Source organism: Neomonachus schauinslandi, chromosome 11 (genome assembly GCF_002201575.2).
Source record: "Neomonachus schauinslandi chromosome 11, ASM220157v2, whole genome shotgun sequence".
Classification (NCBI taxonomy): Eukaryota; Metazoa; Chordata; class Mammalia; order Carnivora; family Phocidae; genus Neomonachus; species Neomonachus schauinslandi.
Window position 1 is genome coordinate 67,732,334 of NC_058413.1, and position 22,917 is coordinate 67,755,250.

At 40.7% G+C, this 22,917-nt stretch overlaps 1 protein-coding gene across 1 annotated transcript in view; it reads right to left on the reverse strand.

Annotated features, from left to right (window-relative positions):
• The window catches only part of GRM5 (glutamate metabotropic receptor 5), a 576,450-nt gene that overhangs the window by 7,411 nt on the left and 546,122 nt on the right, over positions 1–22,917 (reverse strand). Inside the window, exons 9-10 of the mRNA XM_021679107.2 lie at positions 17,044–17,139; positions 15–225 (exon numbers count right to left, since the gene is read on the reverse strand). Coding sequence (XP_021534782.1) covers positions 15–225; positions 17,044–17,139 — 307 coding nt within the window. The remainder of the gene's footprint in view (positions 1–14; positions 226–17,043; positions 17,140–22,917) is intronic.

The window sequence follows — 22,917 nt, forward strand, 5'->3', positions numbered from 1 at the left end:
TCCCCGCCCCCCGCGCTCCCGCCCGCGCCGCCCGCGGCCCCCGCGCCGCCGCCCACGCCGCCCGCGCCCAGGCCGCGGCTCTCTGTGCTTTTGGGGAAGGGCTTGATGACGGCCGTTTGGTTGGGGTTCTCCTTCTTGTTAATGTGGATGGACAGCCGCTGCCACAGGTGCTGCCCCCGGCTGCTCTTCTCGTTCTGGGCCCACGTGACGGATTTTCCGTTGGAGCTGCGGAGAGAAGGGAGACCAGAGGTGATTCGAAGGTTCCCCAGTGCTGGGTGATGGGACTCGGATTGGGAGGGACTTTTCCTGGTCTTTCAGGAAATAAGGCGTCAGAGGACACCACGGGCAGAGATCTTGCAAGTGGCCTTCGGTTTATCATTACCATGAAAGTGTGTCGCGGGGGATAGTAGGAAGGATAAAGGATGGAGATTATGGAGATTCCGCAGCAGTTCTGAGCCCACTGGGAGTGCAAGGGCTGGTTATGCTGACGAGCTAGAAGCCAGGTTTACAGTATTGGGGCGGTGTACAGAAGTGCCTGGTACTGGGCAAGGCTTCCTGAAGTTGGCAGCCTCGGAAAGGATACCTTAGACCTGGGACCTCAGCTCACCAACTCAGTCATCAGAGGCGAGGGAAAGGGTACGAGTCAAGGGTTACCAGGAAATAGTCGTTCCGGGTCACTGTTTTATTCTGCACGCCAACGATTGGTGTATTTGACTAGGGATTTCTGTCGCAACTCCTGACTTTGAACATGGTTTTAGTTATCCTGGCTTATCTGCTGGGAAATAGGAATTCAGTGAACACATACACAAATTTCTAATTAATTAGAGCGTTTCTACTTCACCCAAATTTTCCTCACAAATTTGTTTTTAGGCCTAAAACTTGAATAACAATTCTGGGAGGGAGCATATTGCCTTTGGCACCAGCATATTGATTTCCCGTTAGGGTCTTGATGAGTGTTACCTGGTTCACTTGACTTCTTAGGACCTTTCTCCCTCCTGCCTTTCCCGGAGCAGTCCATTTTGGTTTCCACCCTGGGGTCTGACAGCTGCTTTGATGAAGATACAATTGGTGCTCACCCTCAGGTGCCGACTGTGTCCTTCTTACCATTAAATAGGACACAACTTCTAAAACTACAGACCCTCTATCAGGAACCTCACTAATATTCAGAGGATGTGGCCTGACCTTCAGGGATGTTCTATGGAGAGACCCTGGGGGGATTTCTCAGCACAAAGGATTCCAAGATCTCTGTAACTAGGGGGATCTCTTTTGTCCATACAGCTCTGTCCTAGGTGCTATGACCAAGAGATCACCTTGGGCAGTTTATGAACAAAAGGTTTTGGCCACTCAGTTTTCTCATCTCAGCCAGGGGTGATGAAACTTAATCATACACAAACTCATCTAAGGCATTTGTCAACTATCCCAGGCAGGACCCCAGGAGATTCTGATTGTCTGGATTTTACACGCCCTCCATCCCCAAAGTGATGATGTAGCAGGTGTTTCCCAAACTGAGAAACTAGCAGGAAGCTCTCCTTTCTTTCTGGGTTCCCATTGCTCCCTTGGCTTCCTTGCTGGAGGGCTGAACTGCTTTCGCCAGGCAGGGGACTGACTTGTATCTGGAGCGCACATGCCTTGAGCTTCCAGACTGCAATTGCCAGATCCACTCTGCCTGAGACACCTACTCCTTTGATAACAGACCCATGTTTCTGCAGCTGCTATGACAGGATGCTTCCTCTTTCCCATACTGCTTCTCATTTCTTCATCTGTCCCTTTCTTCTTCGTGGTCTTCCTTTTTCTGCTTCTTCCTCTTGAGATCTCATTCCATTTAATCTACCCAATATTTTGCAACCTGGTATCATTCAGAATTCTGGAATGTGATAATTCCCCCACCCTTGCCCCTCTTCCTGCAAAGGATGGATAAATTCTTTCCAGGTTTGGAGGTTGCTGTGCATCCCCAGTAGCAGAATGGGCCCTGCCAACCTAACTTTCCTTTCTAGGAGAGTTTCCGGATTTGTTTCTACATTTTTGCATTAACCTGACGTGCCACCTTTTATGTTTTTCTTTCTTCTTCCTAGGTGTCTACTAACTTCTGGAACACGGCACAGAAGAAATGGGCCGGACTATTTATGGGATTTCATTGGGAGGATGGTTGCCAACAACCCCTTTTCTCTCCTACCAGCAGGATAAGAAACAGGCATCTTGGGAAGGACAATTAGTCTTTCAGGTTGCTGAGGCAATTTTTAATACAAAGCATGGGCTAGAAACTAGAAGCTTAACTGGATTTATCCTACTAAGCTTTACTATAGAAAGATTCTTGCTCCCGACATAGAGAGGTTTTGATGGAACATAACTATGGGTATTGATATTGACAGTCTTTGGAGTCATATGTTGTAGTGCCTAAAAACATGATGGCAGATTGAAAAGCGTTTGGATGAATGTGCGAGAGGGAAGCTATCCTACCCAGCCAATCGGCACAGAGTACTGACATTTTCTTGGTCATGCCTTTGCTCATAGTGTCCATGGTCCTGTAGGAGAGACAGCACCAATCTGCATACCAATGGAAATGGATGCTGGAGACACCAGAGAATTAGAGGCCAAATCTGAGTACTTCATTTCATTCCTTGGGTCATGAAAGGTTTTTTTTTTTTTTTTTTCCCCAAAATGGGAACTTTTAATAAGCATCTGATGGATGAATAGGATTCTTAAGCTAGCAGGACCATTGTGTGGTATCCTGGAAAGTGCAGTGGACAGAGGAACCTAAAATCTGTGTTCTAATCCTGGATCTGCCAGCCTTGATGCTTGAAAAATAATGGTCTGTAAGCCTTGGTAAAAAGCTGAGAAGATATCATTTAGTGAAGGTGGTTGTGAAGATTCAATGAGACAGTCCAGGTCAAAGGTTCTTGTAAGGAGAAGTTATCTAAGAGTGTTAGTTTTTGCATTCCATGTGAATACTGCATTTCAGAAAATAAAAACAATATACTCAAGAGGTTTTGAGCTCTGGCTGAGAAACAGAGAATTCAGTGTAAAGTAAAATATTTTATGTGGTAAAGCCATAAAATATTTTTGGTTGTTCCATCGGGTTTGGTCTGTGGAACTTTTTCCATGGTAAGTTATCTACTTGGTGATCCATCCACTTCACTAAATTCTACATTATTCCTCTTCCACAATTTACCTCTTCCTGATATGCTCTCTTATGGTGCTCCCTCCTATCTCTTCCTTCCATTTTGACTAAACTCTTCCTATTTTTTTTTTTTTTTAAATTTTACCTTAATTGCTTTTTCTTGAGAGAAGCTTTTCTGACCCCACCTGACTAGGTTAGATTCCTAGAGTCCTTGCATTAGGCACTTAATAACAAGGTATGTCTGCCTCATCTGCTGGAGTGTTCTGAGGGTAAAGGCAGAGGGTTCTTTGTTTCCTGTTATAGCCATAGTACCCAGTGCATGGTCTAGAACACAGTATGTGCTCAGTAATATCTTTGAACTAATAATTGAGTGGATAAGTACATTTCATTTCAAAAAACCCATGCTGAATTGTTTTTGTTAGAATTACGTTTTAAAAATAATTCAATATTAAAAATCAATGTCAATGAAATTCTATTTATTTTCTCTTATGGATCTACTTTTTATATAACTATAATCAGTAGTGTTCAGTGTATGCAAATAAAAAATATTTCATTAAGTACAAAAACACAGATCTTCATATCTCCTATGAAAATTACAAAGGAACTATTTGTTCCTTCTTTGTAATTTTATACATATATGTTTAGATGTATATGTGTATGTATGTACGTGTGTGTGTGTGTGTGTGTTCTAGTGAAAATTCTCAGTGATGAAAAGGGTAATTTATAAAACATAGGACCTCTGCAGACCTCACCATCAAATCTTCCAACCAATTGAGATAAAATCATCACTGTTGCTGTTGTTGAGATTTTTTTTTTCTTTCCTACATCAGGATTATACATTTGCCCTAAGGGCCCTGAGGTAAGAAAAGGGAAAGCAAACTTTCCCTTACCTGTCTATAGCACCTGACCTTCCCCACTGAATATTTTAGGCATTAGAAAAGAAGGAAAGAGGAATGGAGAGAGATGGAACAGATGGTTTGCTACATCTGGAAAGGACAGTTTGGCCAAAAAAACCCTGTAAAAACTCTGTGCTCTGTCCAGGCACCAATTAACCCTTTGCCAAATATAATACTATGTAATCTAATGTTCTTTCTACTATGACAATTGGTTCTTTTCTGGCAGGGAGAAAAAAGCATTTTGATAATGTTGTTTGAGGGTTGCATTTTTTTGTTTGTTTTTTGTTACAGTTTGTGTTTGCCAAAATGACACCTTCTACCTTTATTCTCAGAAGTCTGTTCTTCCTTTTTCTATTCCATGCGTGACACATAAATAATTTATTCACTTTAAGCAGGCTCTGAATGTCAGCTCAGTGACCTCTCCCAGTTTCTCTATTCACCTGCCAAAACCTGTAGGAATTAGCATTCTGCTACTGCAAACCATCATTAGGAGGCAAATGTTAATAAACAGTTTGACCATCCAAAAAGTCTATGGAATTTAGAATTTTTGTGTTCATTTTAAATGGCTATCAAATAAAAATAAAAAACTTTTAAAAAATGGCTGTTGAATGACCTGTGTGGTTCTTTCCTGAGAAATTGTTTAGGGCTTTATTAAGGCCATATAAATAATTAAAATCCTCAGAATATTTCACTGAATTAAAAAAAACTATGCCTTTATCCTCTCTTTTGTTACATGGTTTAGGAGTACCTTCGTGAGTTGTACAGATCTAGGGCATCAAAATAATCAAATATATTCTTTGAAAATTAGCACATTCTTTTCATGAAAAAATTATCTTCATTACTAAACCTCTCTTGTTTATGATTTTGAGTTGAGAGGCAGCCAGGAGAGAGGAACGGTAAGATTATGAGCTTCCTAATACAAAAAATATTTTTTAAAAATTTTAAAAAGCTTGTAATGTCACTAGCAAATACGTCTTTGGAATGACTTCAGAAAATAGGCCAGTAAAAGAATGTCATGAATTAAGAATATTATAAGCAGAAAATTTCCAATTGCAGTTCCATTTCCTGCACATTTTCTTAAACTTTTGCTTGCCATAATTTGCTTTGAATTACAAAGTATGGAAATAAGGTTTTTAAAAGATAATGAGGAATTTGATACTGTTTATATTCAGACACTCTAAGTTAGGTGGAATAATTTCTTTCTGAGCCTTGTCTAAAATCTGACATCTTGATTTTGACAATTACACAGAGAAATACACCATAATATATAAGAAAATGGCAGAGTCATCCATATAAATTTCCCCAGTTACAGCATAAATGGATGTAAATATCCATCTTGCTGACAAAAACAAGTTAAATGGCCGTGATGATGTGTGCATTAGAAATACATATATAGACAAAAACACTTGAGTAAATGGAAATGAATTACCTACAGTGACACAATAATCGAAGCACTATCACCTTATATTTGCATAGTGCTTTATAAAGTACTTTAGGAACACTGATTGTCAAAGGTAGATAGGATCAATGTCTTGGTCCTCCTTTCAAACATGAGAAAACTGAGGCTCAGTGAGATAGGCGATTTGCCTAAAGTTAAGCATTTAGAAAATGACAACATGGAACCAATACCATCTCATGATTTCCAATTCATTTTTCATGACAGGACACCATCCATATTTGTTTTTTAAAGTGAGCTGTCATTTCATGGAAGAGAAGCCCTCAGATGTTACCTGGTGATGATATGCATTTTTAAGTCGATCAGTTAGTCATTTGATTTATATTCTCTATCACCGTATGTCTTTATTCTTCTTAATCATGTACTTTGAAGTCTCAAGAAAGCACCCTACATCATTCTTTGGTTGTTAACTCAAACAGCACAGGTTGACCAAGCACTTCTACTAGTCAAGGATAAGGACAATGCCTCAATGATGAAGGCACTTATTTATACCACCATATAAATAAATATCATATAGCAATTTTCAGCCCCTCTTGTTTTTTTCCCCATGCTGTGATCTAGTAAAAGACAGTTGTCCTGTGTGTAGCACACTTATTTTCTCTCTGACTTACTTTGGCACACCATTAAATGAGAATGTAATTTCAAGGGTAACTATTTTGCAAATTTTGGCATTTCAACTAAGATTGTAACAAATGACATGTGATACCTCTGCAAATGATTGTGACTGATCAGTATTTTTTGGTACTGTGGTGGAGAGTTGCTGATATGAGACTTCCCTCCAAGAGGGCAAGAAAGAAGATGCACATAGAAGGCTAACAATATGAGTTACTCATAATATTTTGATAGAAAGAGGTTATTTTTCTTTTCCCTGAGTCCTTGAAAGAAGGAAGCAGATGGGCATGTGGAAGGGTGCTGAGGACAAGGAGAATGAGAGATTGTGGAGCATGGGAACAAGTAGCTTACTGGGTAACTGTAGGGTACAGATCACAAGGGATTCAAAACTTCACAAGAGGAAGAAACCATTTCTAGCAGGAGGGGAGTGGCCAGGGAATGATGCTTGCCTCCAGAAGACAGATTGTATCTATACCTTGAAAAATTAGTAGATTATGGCAAAATCCAATAAGAGCACTAGGCATTGCCCTCCAGGAAAGATAGCAGTGACATAAGTTCAGGAATCCACAAAGGATATTCTAAGATAAGCAGTAGTCCTGTGTGGGAATGGATAAAGCATCAGCAGGTAAGAGTTTGGACTTTTTTGTCCACTATAAAAATGCTTTGTGGCCACCCATGACCTGCAAGGATCTTCTTTCTTTTCCTTTCTTTTGCTATTTTAATAACTCATTGGTAATTAACCTTGGACTTCTTATCAGTGTCTGGAAAAGATAGGTGGTCTAATATATTTGACCAGAGAGATGGTCTAATTATTAGATACATATGTAAACTACATATTTGATCAATAAATGAATGAATATATAAAGAAATACTCATGAGTTCTTTTCTGTGTTATTCTTCATCTGTAAGAATTCTTTTGTGTTATTTAATCTTTTAGGTATTCAATATTTCTGGAGTTCAACAAAAACAATTAAATGTAGGAATCATGCCAAAATCTTCTTTAAAACCTCACTGCAGATTCATCCATTGACCTTACTCCTTGTCTGCCCCAGTGCTGGTCCTACTTCAGGAATATGTTAAGGCCTAATTAATATCTGTTAAGTTAATTAGTCCTTCAGGCAATAAGGAACCAAGAAGATTGACACAAGCAAAAGAGTGGTGTCCAGGGTAGATTTAAGAAGCTGTTTTCAGGGGCGCCTGGGTGGCTCAGTCATTAAGCGTCTGCCTTCGGCTCAGGTCATGATCCCAGGGTCCTGGGATTGAGCCCCGTTTCGGGGGCTCCCTGCTCAGTGGGAAGCTGGCTTCTCCCTCTGCTCCTCCCCCTGCTTGTGTTCCCTCTCTCACTGTGTCTCTCTCTGTCAAATAAATAAATAAAAATCTTAAAAAAAAGAAGCTATTTTCATAGCGCAGGGGACACAGTATTAAGATGCTAACAGATGTGGAAAAAATGAAGGCAAAAAGGAATATACTGATTTGAAGACTGCTATGAAAGAAAAAACATTTGTCCTTGTCCATTGGTATTAGAGGAATGCAGAGAAAAGTTGCTCACTGGGGAAAGAAGTTTCAAGGAAGGATTTGCAAATAAAGTGGAGATTAACGAGGCCTTAAAGCCTGGAGAATGTTAAAATAACACGGATAAACAAAATCCAATTAATACATGTGTTGCATATATGGCAAAGCAGCTAATGCCACATGCTCAATCCCAGGAAACCCTTCCAACAACCTGGTGGGGTGGACTTCTGCCTCCGTTTTAAGTAGCTGGGAGCGAGCTGTGGCTGCCTGCGTCTACGATAATTCCCCCAGAGAATGTCACTTGCTAGGCATTTAGTCCTTAATAAAATCCTTGTGGGACGAGAACCACTTGGCCCTATTTTAACTAGGCTTTGGTTTAATAGGACGCCTTTTCAACAGGCCACAGTCCATCCAGGGGTTATTAAAGTGCTCTGTGCTTCTAGCTGCTGCTTGCCCCACGTCCTCCTAAGGAGAAGGCATCTTACGAAGGCCATGACGCAGCAACATGTGCCAAGCAGAGGCAAGCTGTTGGATCACCACAGAGTTCTCTTTCTCAAGTGAAGCTATTTTTTTAAATCCAAAATTCAGTAACCCGAACTCAAACTTCAAACTAAACTACTTCTCATACTGAGATGTAAGTTCTAGGCTTTAGTTGAGGTGCTTCAACTAAGATTGGAGAATGTTTTTTATCCAAAACGGAAATGATTTTTTTCCAGCAATTACTACAAAGCCCAGATTACAATTTCATAAAGAGAGAACAACAAAAGACATGGCTATTTTACGTCCCTTGGCTGATGCTGCCGAGAGGACTTGGTGGAGGAATCCAGCTTGATTTAAAGCTTGAATAAAACATGGGATTAGGATTGATGACTAAGAAGAGGAGAATCCTGGGATGATAATAGCTCCCCCTGGAATAGAACTTCACACCTCACAAGGTGTTTTCATCTGTTTTATTATATTTGACCTTCACAACAGCTGTCTAACACAACACTTACTCCATGGTATTTTAAATCACTTATTTACAAGTCTGTTTCTGCACGAAGCCTGGAACACTCCAAGGGCAGTGACTATGTGCATTTCCTATGCTTGGTATGGTGCCTGGTGCAGGGTAGTGGGCTGGGAGTATCAGGAAAATAAAGCAAATTCTATCACTTGAATGCCTCATATAAACATATTATTAGGGATGCCTGGGTGGCTCAGTTGGTTAAGCAGCTGCCTTCTGCTCAAGTCATGATCCCGGGGTCCTGTAATCCAGTCCCGCATCGGGCTCCCTGCTCAGTGGGGAGTCTGCTTCTCCTTCCCCCCCTTCCCCCCACCCCGCTCATGCTCTCTCTCTTGCTCTCAAATAAATAAATAAAATCTTTAAAAAAATAAACAGATATTATTAACCTGTACTATAGATGCAAAACCTGAGATAAGGAATTTGTGCCCAAGTCAAATAAAAGGCAAAATACTGCCCCAAATTGGACTTTAAATCCAGAGTCATTGCCAACATGTGATATTGTCTGTGTGCTAAGGACACACCAAAACTAAAGGGCTAACAAGACACATCCTTATGGAGCATCCAGGGAAATGTTAACACCCAAGTCTGTGTCCATAAAATGACCTGATAATAAATTCCAAAGCTCTCTATTAACATTGACCTGAACATTGCAGAGATGAATACTGAGGGAGTGGAGAATAAGAGAATGTCCCAGGATTGTGATAATGGTTGCTGAAAAAATGACTTCTGCTTAGAAAAAAGATTCCTTATGCCTTATGCATAATAAGTGATGAATTAACATTTTTAAAAATAAATAATCCTTATGTTAAAGAATCCATTCAAAATGACTCATGAAACATAGGATTAGATGAAATAGTGATTCAAGTTTCCAGAGCACTTAGCTCTGCTGAATAGTTTGCCCTTATTTGGTATTATCCACCTAATGGGAGTATGGCAATAAGATTAGGTGGACATTGCAAGATTTTATCCATATTTTGTGGTGGGCGTAAAAGTAGCCAGTATGCCTCTGGCATTGACTTCTTCCTCTAGAATACAAGAATTTGAACTGATAACTCCAAGGCTGCTCCTTTTGTGGCCTTAGTTCTATCAGAGACAGTTCTGGTTCCCTTCTTCCCATTTACAGGAAATTATAAGCTATCAAATCTTTTGTCTCAAAATATACACAAAGATGTATATTTGTACATAACTACTAAATTATCTTATATATGTATTTCATGGGCAAGGACAGCAGCCTTACAAAAGATTTTGACCAGGTCCTTTTTTTTTTTTTTTTTTTTCACCCAACAAAAAGGATGTTAGACAAGAAGAGGACTGAAGGAAACTGAGAGCAGAGAGCTGGGGAACCCAAGCAGTCCCATTACTATGTTGTATTATGCCACATATGTATTATGTATGTATTATGCCAGGCTGAAAGAAGAAGTTGAATATACTCACAGCAATTAGTGATTCTATTGGAAAAATAAGCAAAGGAAATTAGGAATCTGGTTTATATTTTTATATTTGTGGCACTTACTAAAGTTAATCATTTCTAGTCCAATCACAAGACATTAGCTGAACCCAGTTTTTGTCAGACTTACAAAATATTTCCCTAAGAAATTTCTTATAATAAGATTTCAGGAATTATTATAAGTTACTCAAAAATCTATAACTTTGTTCCTTTGTTTTCTTTTTTTTTAAGATTTTATTTATTTATTCGAGAGTGAGCAAGAGAGAGAGAGCACGAGTGGGGGACGAGCAGAGGGAGAGGGAGAAGCAGATTCCCCGCTGAGCAGGGAGCCCGATGCGGGACTCTGCGATCAGGACCTGAGCCAAAGGCAGATTCTTAACTGACTGAGCCACCCAGGAGCAGCTGCTGCTCCTTTTTTTTTTTTTTTTTCCTGATCGATATGCTTTTATAAAACTGGTTGGCAAACTGTATAGAAAGTAAGAATGACCATAGGTGGTTCATGAATAAATGTCTCCATGGTCAAATAAATTAAGTAGATTTAAACAGCTTTCTGTGGAACTTCTCAAGTCTGTCTGCCTGCCTTCCTAACTTCCTTTCCTTTTCTTCCTTTCTCCCTCCCTCCCTCCCTCCCGCTCTCCCTCCCTCCCTCCCTTCCTTCCTTCCTTGTTCCTCAGAGTGCTCACCTGGTGCACCTGGAGGTGGGGCAGAGGGAGAGGGAGAAACAGAATCTTAAGCAGGCTCCATGCCCAGCCATCCAAGCCCCCCTCAAGTCTTTGTTTTGTAAGCATTACTGAAAATCTCCAAGAAGGACATATGGCATGTAGTATTGGCTACACTAATTTCATCCATACTGTCACTTCTGCCTTTTCTTCTCTCCTGCTCATGGAGAATCTCTTGCGCTTGGTCTAACATTCTTCAGAATATAGTTTGTGAAGTTTTCTTCCAGGGATTCTAAAAACCTGAACTTGAAACTGCATCTCATGTCGCTTTCTCCCTTCCTTATTCAAATCTAGGCCTTATTATCTGCATCACAGATATAACTATACCTTAATGTAGCCTGCTTCTCCAGTTTCCATCAGAATGAGTTTTATTCCTTTACTGTCAGGGGCACGTGGGTGGTGCAGTCAGTTAAGCATCCAACTCTTGGTTTCTGCTCAGGGTCTGATATCAGGGTCGTGAGATTGAGCCCCAGGTCAGGTTCCACCCTCAGGATGGAGTCTGCTTGAGACTCTATCTCCCTTTCCTTCTGCCCCTCCCCTCTGTGCACTCTCTCTCAAATAAATACATAAATCTTTAAAAAAAAATAAAAGAAAAAGATTGTCAGTTTTTGCCTTAAAAAACCTCAAGTTTAGTGGGAAGAGACAGGTGACCAGATAATATGCAGTATTGGAGGTAAACTCAAAATACTTTAGAATTATGAGTTTGGGTGGATGTAAAATAGATTGTAAGAATTTTGGAAAGGTTTCAAAGAGGAATTGACATTAGATTTGGGTTTTGAAAACTGAGTAAGAGTTTGCCAGGCAGAACAGGAATGGGGTTGGAAAAGATGATTCAAGGAGCAAGGAGGGGCAATTCAGTTGGAGACACAGCATGTGTTAGAGTGTGAAATTGTAGAAAGGAGTCAGTGTGTTTGGAGAGTGGTAAGAAATTTGGGGTTTCTGGAGAAGAGAACACGTGTCAAAACATGAATAAAGGTTAAGAGTTAGAATAGGGTTAGTGTGTGAAGGTCCTTGTATTCTGAATGCATGGGTTTGGATTTTATCTCAGGTGGCGGATATCATAGTGACTAGAGCGTGAATTCCAGAATCAAACTGAGTTTGGTTCCAGTGTGGACTTTATTGTTTATCTTTTAAAAGATGAAATAAGAGATCATAGAGGTAAAGCACTTAAGCCAGTGTCTGGTGTATCTAAGCACCCAGGGAGAACCATGGGAGAACATGAATTTTATTTTATTTATTTATTTTTAAAGATTTTATTTATTTATTTGACAGAGAGAGACACAGCGAGAGACTGAACACAAGCAGGGGGAGCAAGAAAGGGAGAAGCAGGCTTCCCACAGAGCAGAGCAGGGAGCCTGATGCGGAGCAGGGAGCCTGATGAGGGGCTTGATCCCAGGACCCTGGGATGACCCTTGCCAAAGGCAGACACTTAATGACTGAGCCACCCAGTGTCCCAGGAGAACATGAATTTTAAAGCAGAGAAATTATATCATTGAATTAATTTCATTGATATTGGTAGATTTTATTGTACATACTTTCCCAGAATTGATTGTTGAGAAAACAACCATGTTGGCAGGTGGAGAATGGAGGAAAAGACCAAAAAAAAAGGACTTTCTAAGCTGAGTAGCCTTGGGTAACAGTTATACTAAATAGAATCTATTGAATGCCTGCTAAGTGCTGTGCTTGCATTCTCATTTAGTTTTCACAGCATCATATAGTAAGGGAAGTGCTCTATTATTATCCTCATTTTGCAGACAATGGAGATTAAGGAGGTAAAATGGTAGCTCGAGGTCACACTGGCTAGTGCTGGAACCAGGTTTTAAAGTCTTTGATTTCAGAATTTTCACTAAATCACTCTACTGTATAGATTATTTAATATCTCTGGGCCTCATTTTACTCATCTGTACCATGGAAAGATCATTCTTGGGAGAATTTAGTGCATAACCAATGGGAAGGGACCGCTACAGTGTTTGATGCATAGTAATTACAGCAAGGGTAATAACTGGATATTGTTATTTGCTTTAGAACATCTCTAATTGTAAGTTAGAACATTAATCTGAAACTGACTTTGGGGAGGGATGAAGAGAAGACTACTGCAACAGTCCTATCACTATGAAACTAGCTGGCTTCATACTGGAAAGACAGAACGTTGCTCTCTGTGGCTCTGAATTTAATATAACTCTGTGTGAAGTCCTTTCTGAACACTCAGTTCAGGTTAATATTATTTAGTTTCTATTACTCTTAATTCTATTTGCACTGGCATAAGCTGTAGTTTTTGATATCAAATGAGGAGTTAATGGGACACATAAATTTTCCTGTGGGACAGGGGTTTCTGTTGCATTGCAATTATCTGTTTTTTCTGACTCTATTCTCCTGTGGACTACAGACTTTCAAGAGCTCAGTCAAGTCTTTGTCATCCATTTATCTCCAGAGTCTTTTAAGTGCTTGGCTCATGGTAGGTGCTTAATAAATGAGTGTTACATGAGGGAAGAAATAACTGAATCAAAGAAAGGCAAAACAGTCTTAACACACACATCACATTTTGGGATTGCTTTTCAAATATGAGTTCCTCATGCCTATGACATCACCATTACCAGATTCTCTGAAGGCTCTATGAAATATTAATACTCATTAAAATTAGATGCTACACCTACTAGGTGAAAATCAGTTACTCAAGTGATTGGGGATTAATACATCACCTAATTGATATCATGACATTGCAACAGTAAAAATAACCACATACCACCCTCCTTCCTTCAAGCCCTGGAGGGGGACTATAGATCTATTTCATTTGATTAGGGAGCATTTTTCCAAAGAGAGACCCGGAGGCTCAGATGTCTGTGCCTCTCCTTCACGGGGTACAACATGAGCACTTCAGAACGCAGACTCCAATGAGCACTCCGATAGAATGGCCTGGCTGAAACCAGAGATAATAACTTTCACTGTTGAGGTTTTAGCCATCTCTGAGGTGGACCATCTCAGTGTGAACTCACACGAGAATTCCCCATTCTTAGAGCACCTCCCTGTTTCGGATTCTCTTTCACTTCTCCTGCAATCAGGAGGTCTCTGCTCTGAAACACACTTAGACTGTCCACTGTGGAAATATGAAAAGATGGCAAGTTATGCTCGATTCCTACAGAAGGGGAAAAATTCACATAAAAGGAAAACAACAACATGATATTTCAGGAAGCTAGAGTGTTAGGGATATATATAATGTTCTTACTCCTTTCCAAATGTGGGGGTGGAGGCAAAAGGGAGAAGTGAGGGAGTGTCTCTAAGGCTCTGTCATTATTTCAGGGAAGATGACAGTGTTCAGCTCTAGGGCTGCATGCACCAGAAAACTTTCTCTCTCTGCCAGGTAACTTGGCTCTGGAAGAATCAGCCCAGGCATGAATTCTCCAGGTCCTGTCCTTTGCATAAGTTTCAGCATAGAAAACATAGGCAAATGAGATGCAGGGTGACACTCCAGGGTTTCTGCGATTGTTTGAGCTTCCCTTAGCCCCTCCCTGGGACGGTTGTTTGGTTAAGACCACAGAACCAGCCCAGATGTTTGCAAAGTAAATATGCTTGACTCTGACTCTGGGAAGAAACTGGCGGGGGTGGGGAAGAGTGGGAGCTGATACGAAAGAGGGCCTCAACAGCTGATGCTAGAAGTATCTGTAGAAGTCCAATAGTGATTCTTTCCCCAGCCCTTCTATTCAGTTCCAGAGGAAGCACACTGGGATTAACTACTGTAACCTCTTATTTAGAAATGGTCTACGTTGCCATTGTCTCCTCTCTGACACCTTTTCTCTTAATATTCATTTTCAACTTATTTCTCCCAGATAAATGTCATTGTGTGTGTATGTGTGTGTATTTATATAAACAAATATGAAGTTGGAAAAAAAGATTTGACAGTCTTAGACATTTTGGCCCCTCCTTTTATGGGTCTCTAGGCATTTTCTCCTCCCTAATGGAAAACTCTCTTAGAACACTGAAGGACTCACTTTCCCTCCCACATACTTTCACTCTCTTCTATCAGGTTTTATTTAATGCTAAAGAAATGGGAAGGAAGAAAAAGTAGGAAGGGAAGACCATTTGTCGCCAGTGAATTATGCTTATCCATGGGGCTGAGGTGGTCATTCCAACAGAACTATCCCTATTAGTGCATGCAATAGTCCCCTGGGCTTACCTGGATATATAAATGTAATAAGCCTTGTCATTACCTTGGCTATATACAAACAAGTGAGGAAATAAAAGCTAACTATTATCTTGCTATTGTAGAGAAACTTGGACTATTCCCAGTGTAGATACATTGAATTGCTGTCTCTATAGATCTGGACCTGACCAAGGAATAATGGTCTAGTTGACCTGGAGTCCCTTATCCTTTGTGTCCTACTATCTCCTGTCCATCTCCTCACCCATATTCAATCAAGACTGCAAATCTAATCGTTGGGCTGATTGGATCTAAACACTCCCAAGAACAATGCATGACACAATGGAGACCTAATGTTTACCACAAATAGCTCCATGTCATCTCCTAGACGAATGGATTATTCCACAATATCAGTTTATGGATATAAATTGGAACGACCTGGGAAACTTGTTACAGTACAGATTTTGTCTCAGTACATTTGATAGGCAGACAAGTTTGGGAGGTCCAGTCCTAGACAATTGCTTCAAATCAGAAGTCACTCTGGACAGAGCCCCTGTATTCATTTGAGACAGTCATTTTCATCTTGTCCAGCCAACTCCAGTGCTGTTTGACTGATTTTCAAGGACAGGAATTTTGGCACTTTGTCATATGTGAATGGAAGGAAACCAGTAGGCCCAATAGTGGTCTGTTGTGTTACTCCCACAAAATGATCCATTGAGGCTTATCTTCTGGACACATTGAGATCCAAAGATGGCTGTATAAAGGGATCATGGGCAGAAGGACATCAGATACACTAATGTGCACACACATATATATGCCTACACAGGTACACACGCTCTCATTGCCTTGGACAAAGCTGGCCAAGCTCTCGGCCAGGGCTGCTCTAAATGATTGGTCAGACTATATGCTACACAGTTCCAGGCACCATTTTCACAGACAGCAACATGAATTCCACTGCCCCCCTCCAGAAATTGTGCCATGTGGTGGTCCTTGGAAAAAGTTAGACATTATTTTGAAAGCCAGAAGGAGCCTACTACAGAGTAAGCAAATACAATGGTTGGGGTGAAAGTTCAACAGGGCTCCACAGGATTATCTTCTTGCCGTGCAGATGGATCCCAAGTTCTGCTCTCAGTACACGCACACACACATGTACACACTGTACTTCCTGCACCTCCCCTTTTCTTTCACCCAGGCTGACCTGCAGGAGCTTCCCTTCCACACCTTTGTACCACCGATGGATGGGGAAATGCCACAACAAAGTAGAAGTAGAGAGTTAGTTCATGGTGAATGAGTCCCCAGCTCAAGTCTCCTCCGACATTCTGAAACTGTTTAATGCCAATCTTGACAGTACTTGTCTCCAGAGCCCTTTTCTTGAAACACGGTCCCATGCAATAAAGCACGTTCATTTCATGCAACACAGCTAAGTTGATGCTTAAAGTTCTAAATAACCCAGTTGACTGGGCATAGCTCAGTTGGGAGTGCCTGGTAGGAAGGAACATGCATAGCGTAGCGACAGGGGGTGTTGGCCACCAGACACAGAGAAAGAAAGGAGCTGCAAAGCTATGGTAGCTAGAGGAGGACTAGCTTTCCGGATTTCAGTTCATGAAAAGCCTCTTGCCTTGACAGCTCACTAGTTTGGAACGGCATTTGACCTTGGCTGTAAGATGATGTTACACTGAAAGGAAGTCAGATTAATTCCCAGGTTTCTCTGGGGTCAGGGCTAGAATATTCCCTCATTGCAGTCCCTCCCTCAGAACCAGTCCTAGGCTTTTGCATTTGTTTTGACAACTGATTGGACAGTCCTGAAACGTGAATTGCCTCCAATCTCTTCCACTTTGCAACCTCCAGAAGCATTTGACCAGTAAGTTAAACTCCATGGGAGAACTGAATGTGAGCTAAGCCTTCAGACATGCAAAGCACAGGACCCTGGGAAACAGCAGCATCTGGGACAGGAGGCTCCCATCACTTCACATGGGGATGGCATGGGTTTTGCAAATCAAACACACAGAAAACCAGTGGTGGCCCTGGTTGGACACACTGCATGGGGGACACAGTGGAGCGAGGACCTAGACCAGGGAGCCGCCTGTTCCTCTAGCTTGCGGACATTGAGTTCACACCACCTCAGGCCACTCACAGTTTGCTTACCTGCTCATTGTTGCTCTCCCACCATTCCCCACACTCCCTTTGGGGGTGAAACACTCTATTTCCGACTTGTGCTGGGCCAGTCTCCTGTCTTTGTACCTGGTAAGCATGAACAAGGACAGGAGCAAACAGAGAGATATGATTGTGTGCTTAACTGGCCAGGCTGAGGAAGAGAGGTGGCTGCAGAGGGTGGTCCCATGGTAAAGCGGGCTTCTGCTCTTCCCTGCAGCGGCTGACCTGTAATACGTATTAGATGCTTGTGATGGCATATGGATCACGTTGGGCATGATTTTGTTACTGCTTTTTAAACCACACATGATCTACCCTTCTACATGGCCTATTACTCTATACTGTCAACACATTTAATAGTCAATGGTAAAAGGAAGGCAATTCCTAGCTTCTAAGCAAAAGATTAATATCAATAAATTGGAATTCATTTAGTGTTTACCATGCACCAGACATGGTCCTAGGATTTTACCTAAATTTAATCCTGGCAACAATCTGTGGCAGAGGCTCTGTTATGATTATATCCATTTTACTGAAGAGAAGAAACCTAAAATTGTAAGGATTAAGTAGATTGATCAAGGATTTTGAACACAGGGAGTCTAAGTTTAGAACCCACACTTTTATTCATTGTAATGTGTTGCCTTCCATTGTGTTTTTTTTTTTTTTTTTTCAAATTTTTTTTTTCATTAAAAAAGCTTTGGGCATTATGTCTGAGCATTATATTAGAGCCTCATGATGCCAAAAGAGAAGAGATGCTTCTTGGATGTAAGACGCTCATATAACTATTAAACTCAAGTTGAACAATCAGTATTGGGCTGCCTGCATTGTGGTGGATAGCTCAAACAGCTTTTGTATCAGAACTGGAAATTCACCACACCTAGAAGGTACTAGATGTTTCATTTAAAATAAGTTGTAAGGTTCCCAACATTAGTCTGCTATATGGACAGTTTTCAGAGACAACATGCTTTCATAGAAATAATCTTTTTTTATCCATCAGTTTAAGCCTGTAGGTAACTAAAGAGGGTACAGTTATGCTCATTTGCCACATGAGGACACTGAGACTTAATTTAACTGACTTGACCAACATCACAAGCCTCACTGGTAAAGAATAACTGTTAGTAGAGCTGGCAAGGGCCCAAGACTCTTAAAGTTTATTGCCTTTTTCCTTTCTAAAACTGGAGCCTGATATGATGCCACTTCATCCATGCCCCTGGATGAACAGGCAGTGATAAAGTGACTTGGTATCAGAAGACTTGTTTACCCTTGGTATAGTCATCTCATCCGTAAGTTTCTTTTCTTGCTGTCTCAAAATTAATATGAAATAAAACAAAATGCAATAAAAGCAAAGTCATTATTAGTCCTGGATAGAGGCCTTTCTCTTAATTTTCTTCTCTTTTAAGATGTTAAAAGTCTTTAGTATTTGAATAAAAATGGCTCATTAAATCAAGCCAAGTGGATGGAATAGATTACCTTATTCAATAGACTTTAGTTGAGCATCCATTTAATTCTAGACAATGCACTTTGGCCTAGAGATATAGAGATAAATAATCCATAGGTCCTGCTTCACAGAGTTCACAGTGTAGTGGAGAAGGAGGGGAAGAAGGAGCATATTGTTTATCAGTTCCAACCAATGATCAAGAGAGAGGGTCTTCTGGAGATTTCTAAGAACAGTTTCTCTTTTTTTCTTTTTTTTTTTTTACTCATGGCAAACAAAACACTGGAAATCATGGTATCTTTTTGCTATGGACAATTGTCTGGTATGGTACTTAGCAATGCTACACACATGTTGTAGGCATGACAGAAGGTAAGCCAACATTCTAAAAAATGGTGGCACAGAAGATTAGAAGAATGTAGGTCCTAGACAATATCTCTGAGCAATGGAATTAGCCTGTTTCATTTCAGAACTTTGTTTTATGTGAGTCTTATCATGTCAGCCACTTTGGATTAGGTTTTAGATTCTCTGATGCCAAAATCCTCCTAGCTTTTACTTTGCTTTTGTTGCTTTCTCTACCATAGCCGAGTCTGAGAATTTCTAAGGTTGTTTATAGCATTAGGTTTGGATATTTATAAGTTCTCTGTGTGTGTATTTATGAAGACCCTAAAGAAGCAAGTTACTAACAGATGCTCTAGTCTTACCTAATCATTTGTCTTCTTTTAAATATTGTTCCCTTTTATACATACTATTGTATATAAAAAAGTATAAGAATCTTCATAGAGTTAGATTTTGTATAGGAAGAAAAAGAGGGAGACAGACTGGGTAGAACAAAGGATTATTTTCTCAATAACCCACACTTAGAGAATACCTAAACAAATGGACCTTATAACCATGGTACAAACACCACTGTTAATTTACTGGAAGCCATGCTAATTGTAGTCCTAACCGTGTAATATGGTGATTTATAAGAAAAATATATATTTGGTTATTCAGATGACCAAATATAAGTAATACGGATGACCAAATATATATGAGAATATATATATATTTCTTTGATGTATTTGATCTTCTTCTACTGTTCCGGGCTCAAGGTTTCCCAAACCCTTGGAATTTCCTAAGTGTTGAGAGTCATAAAGATGCCTTTTGCTATGTTAATAAGCTGAATCCTGAAAGCACTTAAGGATGGGGGCTGGTTGCCAGTGGATTAGAGGGCTGGAACTTCCAGGCCCACTCCCTTGCCCTGGGAGGTGGGGGAGGGGAGGTGGCCTGGAGACTGAGTTCAACCACCAGTGGTTGGTGATGTAATCAATCATGCCTTTGTAATAACACCTCCATAAAACCCCAAAAGGACGGATTTGGAACGTTTATGGGTTGCTGTACACATGGAGATGCTGGGAGGGTGGCTCCCCCCGAAAGGGCACAGAAGATCCACATACCTGCCCTATGCATCTCTTCCATCTGGCTGTTCCTGAGTTATGTCCTACAATAAGCCTGTGCTCTGGTAAGTGAAATGTTGCTCTGAGTTCTGTGAGCCACTCGAGGAAATTACTCAAACCTGAGGCGGGGGTCATGAGAATCTCTGGCTTATAGCCAGCTGGTCAGAAATACAGGTAACAACCTGACTGGCAACGGTCTCAGAAGTCCAAAGAGGGGATCATTGGAACCTCCAATCTACAGCTGGTCGGTCAGAAGCCCAGGTGATAGCCTGGGCTTGTGACTGGCATCAGAAGGGGTCGTGGAGGGGGGACAATCTTGTAGTACTGAACCCTTAACCTGTGGCATCTCCAGGTTGAAAGTGCCAGAATTGACTTGAATTATAGGATACCCAACTTCAAGAGAATTGCTTGTTGGTGTGGGAAGTGCCCACACCCAACACACACACACACATACACACACACCGGAATTGCGTCCAGGAAACCAAAGTAACCAGTTACTCTGGGTTTAGTGTTGCATTTTCCAACTGATTAACTAATGGGCACTATCACAACTCAGAGCACTGATGAGTACTTCAATAAAGCTTTTGGTCACATGTTTGCAGCATTGGCCTCAGTCCGCACGGATTTGCCAAAGATTTTCCTCAATCACCTTTCCTGTCACTAGACTAAGAAAGTGTCAAGAAAAACAAAATAAAGAATACCAGTCTGTTTCCCTATGTGATCATCCCTCACCTCGTCCAGTTACAGACCCGTGCAAAGGTGGTCCTGGCTTTCGGATGATTTTGGATTTCTCTTCCAGTTGCCATCATGTCTGAGGTTGGAGCCAGATTTTATTTCCTAGTTTTTCCTTTGCCTTCCTGGCTTTGGACAGAATGTTTCTGCCTTTAGTTTTCAGTCACTGTTTCCCTTTCCTTCTGTCCCAGTATGGGCCTTCCTAACAGCTCCCCTCTGTCCCAGTACAGACTTTCATAACAGCTTTGGAGACATCCAGCTCTGTTCCCATGCTGGCTCCTCAAACACCAGCCTAGCCTCAGCTTTTGGACTCCAGACACAGTTCAGATCAGATACCTACCCTTGGGTAGTATCCTTAGCAATCATCTAAAAACAGTTTCTGATTTTAAAATGTATGAGGCAGAGTGCAACCCACAGCATTTTATTTCCCAGATTTATTGCCACATCACCTTTAGGATTATCCTAATTTTGGATGCTGACAATGATAAACTAAGGAGAGAAACTATGATATACATTTGAATAGTATTTCCAATATCTTAGACAACGTTTCCTGTACCATTTGATTCTCTCAACAAACAGAGTAATTATTATCCTCATCCTTCAGGAGAACCTGTGGCTCAGAATGCTTTACAATCTGGCCAAGTCTCCATAATGGCCAGTTACAGAAACAGGCCTAGAAAACATATGTTCCACCTCCAAACATCATGCTTTTTATTAACACCTCACTCCTTTTTTTTTAATGTATTCCTTTTTTTTTTTTTTTTAGATTTTATTTATTTATTTGAGAGAGAGAGAGAGATAGTGAGAGAGAGCACAAGTGGGGAGGAGAGGGAGAAGCAGGCTCCCTGCAGAGCAGGGAGCCTGATGCAGGGCTCGATCCCAGGACCCCGGGATCATGACCTGAGACGAAGGCAGACGCTTAACCGACTGAGCCACCCAGGCGACCCAACACCTCACTTCTTAATGTCAATTTACACTGAAACAAACAAACCTTTTCTAAATAATCTGATAGCCCATTTGAGGGACTGAAAATGTCATACATGAAGGGAATAGTGTGTACTTAATGCAGGTGGGCTTTGAGTACAATATAGACCTATTGTTTTTTTCAAAGGTCAAATTTGACTACACCATGGCCAAGTAGGAGAGATAACCCTCCAGGCCCCCTGCTAACATGGAAACAGACTGCCATTCCTCTGACTGGAGTTTACCTACAAGGGAATACACAAAAATCTAAAGGCCAAAGAGGCATTGCTGAGAACAGCTGTTGGTCGGTATTGATGTAGGGGATTCTGCGCCGTATCAGAAGATACACAAGATGAGGTGGTAGACTTTTTCAACATGTCTGAAGTGTTACAGAGAGAAGTGCAGGAAATCCCAAGTCAATCTTCCAAGTCAAATTGCTCAGGGGAAAATTCTAGCAGAAGACAGAAGGGGAGTCCTTACAGATCTTCACTTTAGAGGAAAAGAGTAAGGCTAAATCTAGTTCATGATTACAAAGGATTCCCTACTTCAGTCTCATCCTTCTGTCCCCTGTGTGTCTGTACGCAAGTAAATATATTCAAATGGTTTAATACTTGTTCCCACAGATCTTGTGGCCCCCCGTATCCAGAAAAAAAAAATAGCTTTGTCCAGACTTGCAATGTCAAGTTGATTCACTCAGACATGTCAGATTAAAAACAAAAAAATAAGCATGATTAATAGCCTGAGAAAATAATGTCAGCGATGAACATAGGTTGGGAAAGTATTTGAGAAGCTGCCATGGAGCATACTGCTCCCTCTCTATAAAATAAAAGGAAGGTAGAAGTTGACAGGTGGGGAAGCAATGCAAATAAGCAATTAAAATGTAAAGAATCAGCTTTATTGGCCCAGGAATTCTATTTATAGGAATTTAAGCTAAGGAAATAACTCAACAGAAGCTCAAAGGCTTCTGCACAAAGATTTTTTTCCTTTCAGTGTAGTAGAAAAATAGCAGAAACTAAACAAAACAAGAACAAATCGCTGGAGAATGGTTTAATAAATTATAGCGTAGCAATATTATGGAAATGTGTTAAATTTTGTATTGAGTAGTCATTTAGCTTCCAGAAAATTCCCCAAGGATGTATTTTAATCCCACTTATGATGAGAACTTGTTTTCAGATATGAATCATCTGAAGTCATTGCCTTTCACCATGTGTTTTGTTTTGTTCTGTTTTTGATGCTATTTGTTTCACAATAGAAACCCAGGAAGATACAGATTTTAAAACTAATTCTAAGGTGCTTTACAAGCTT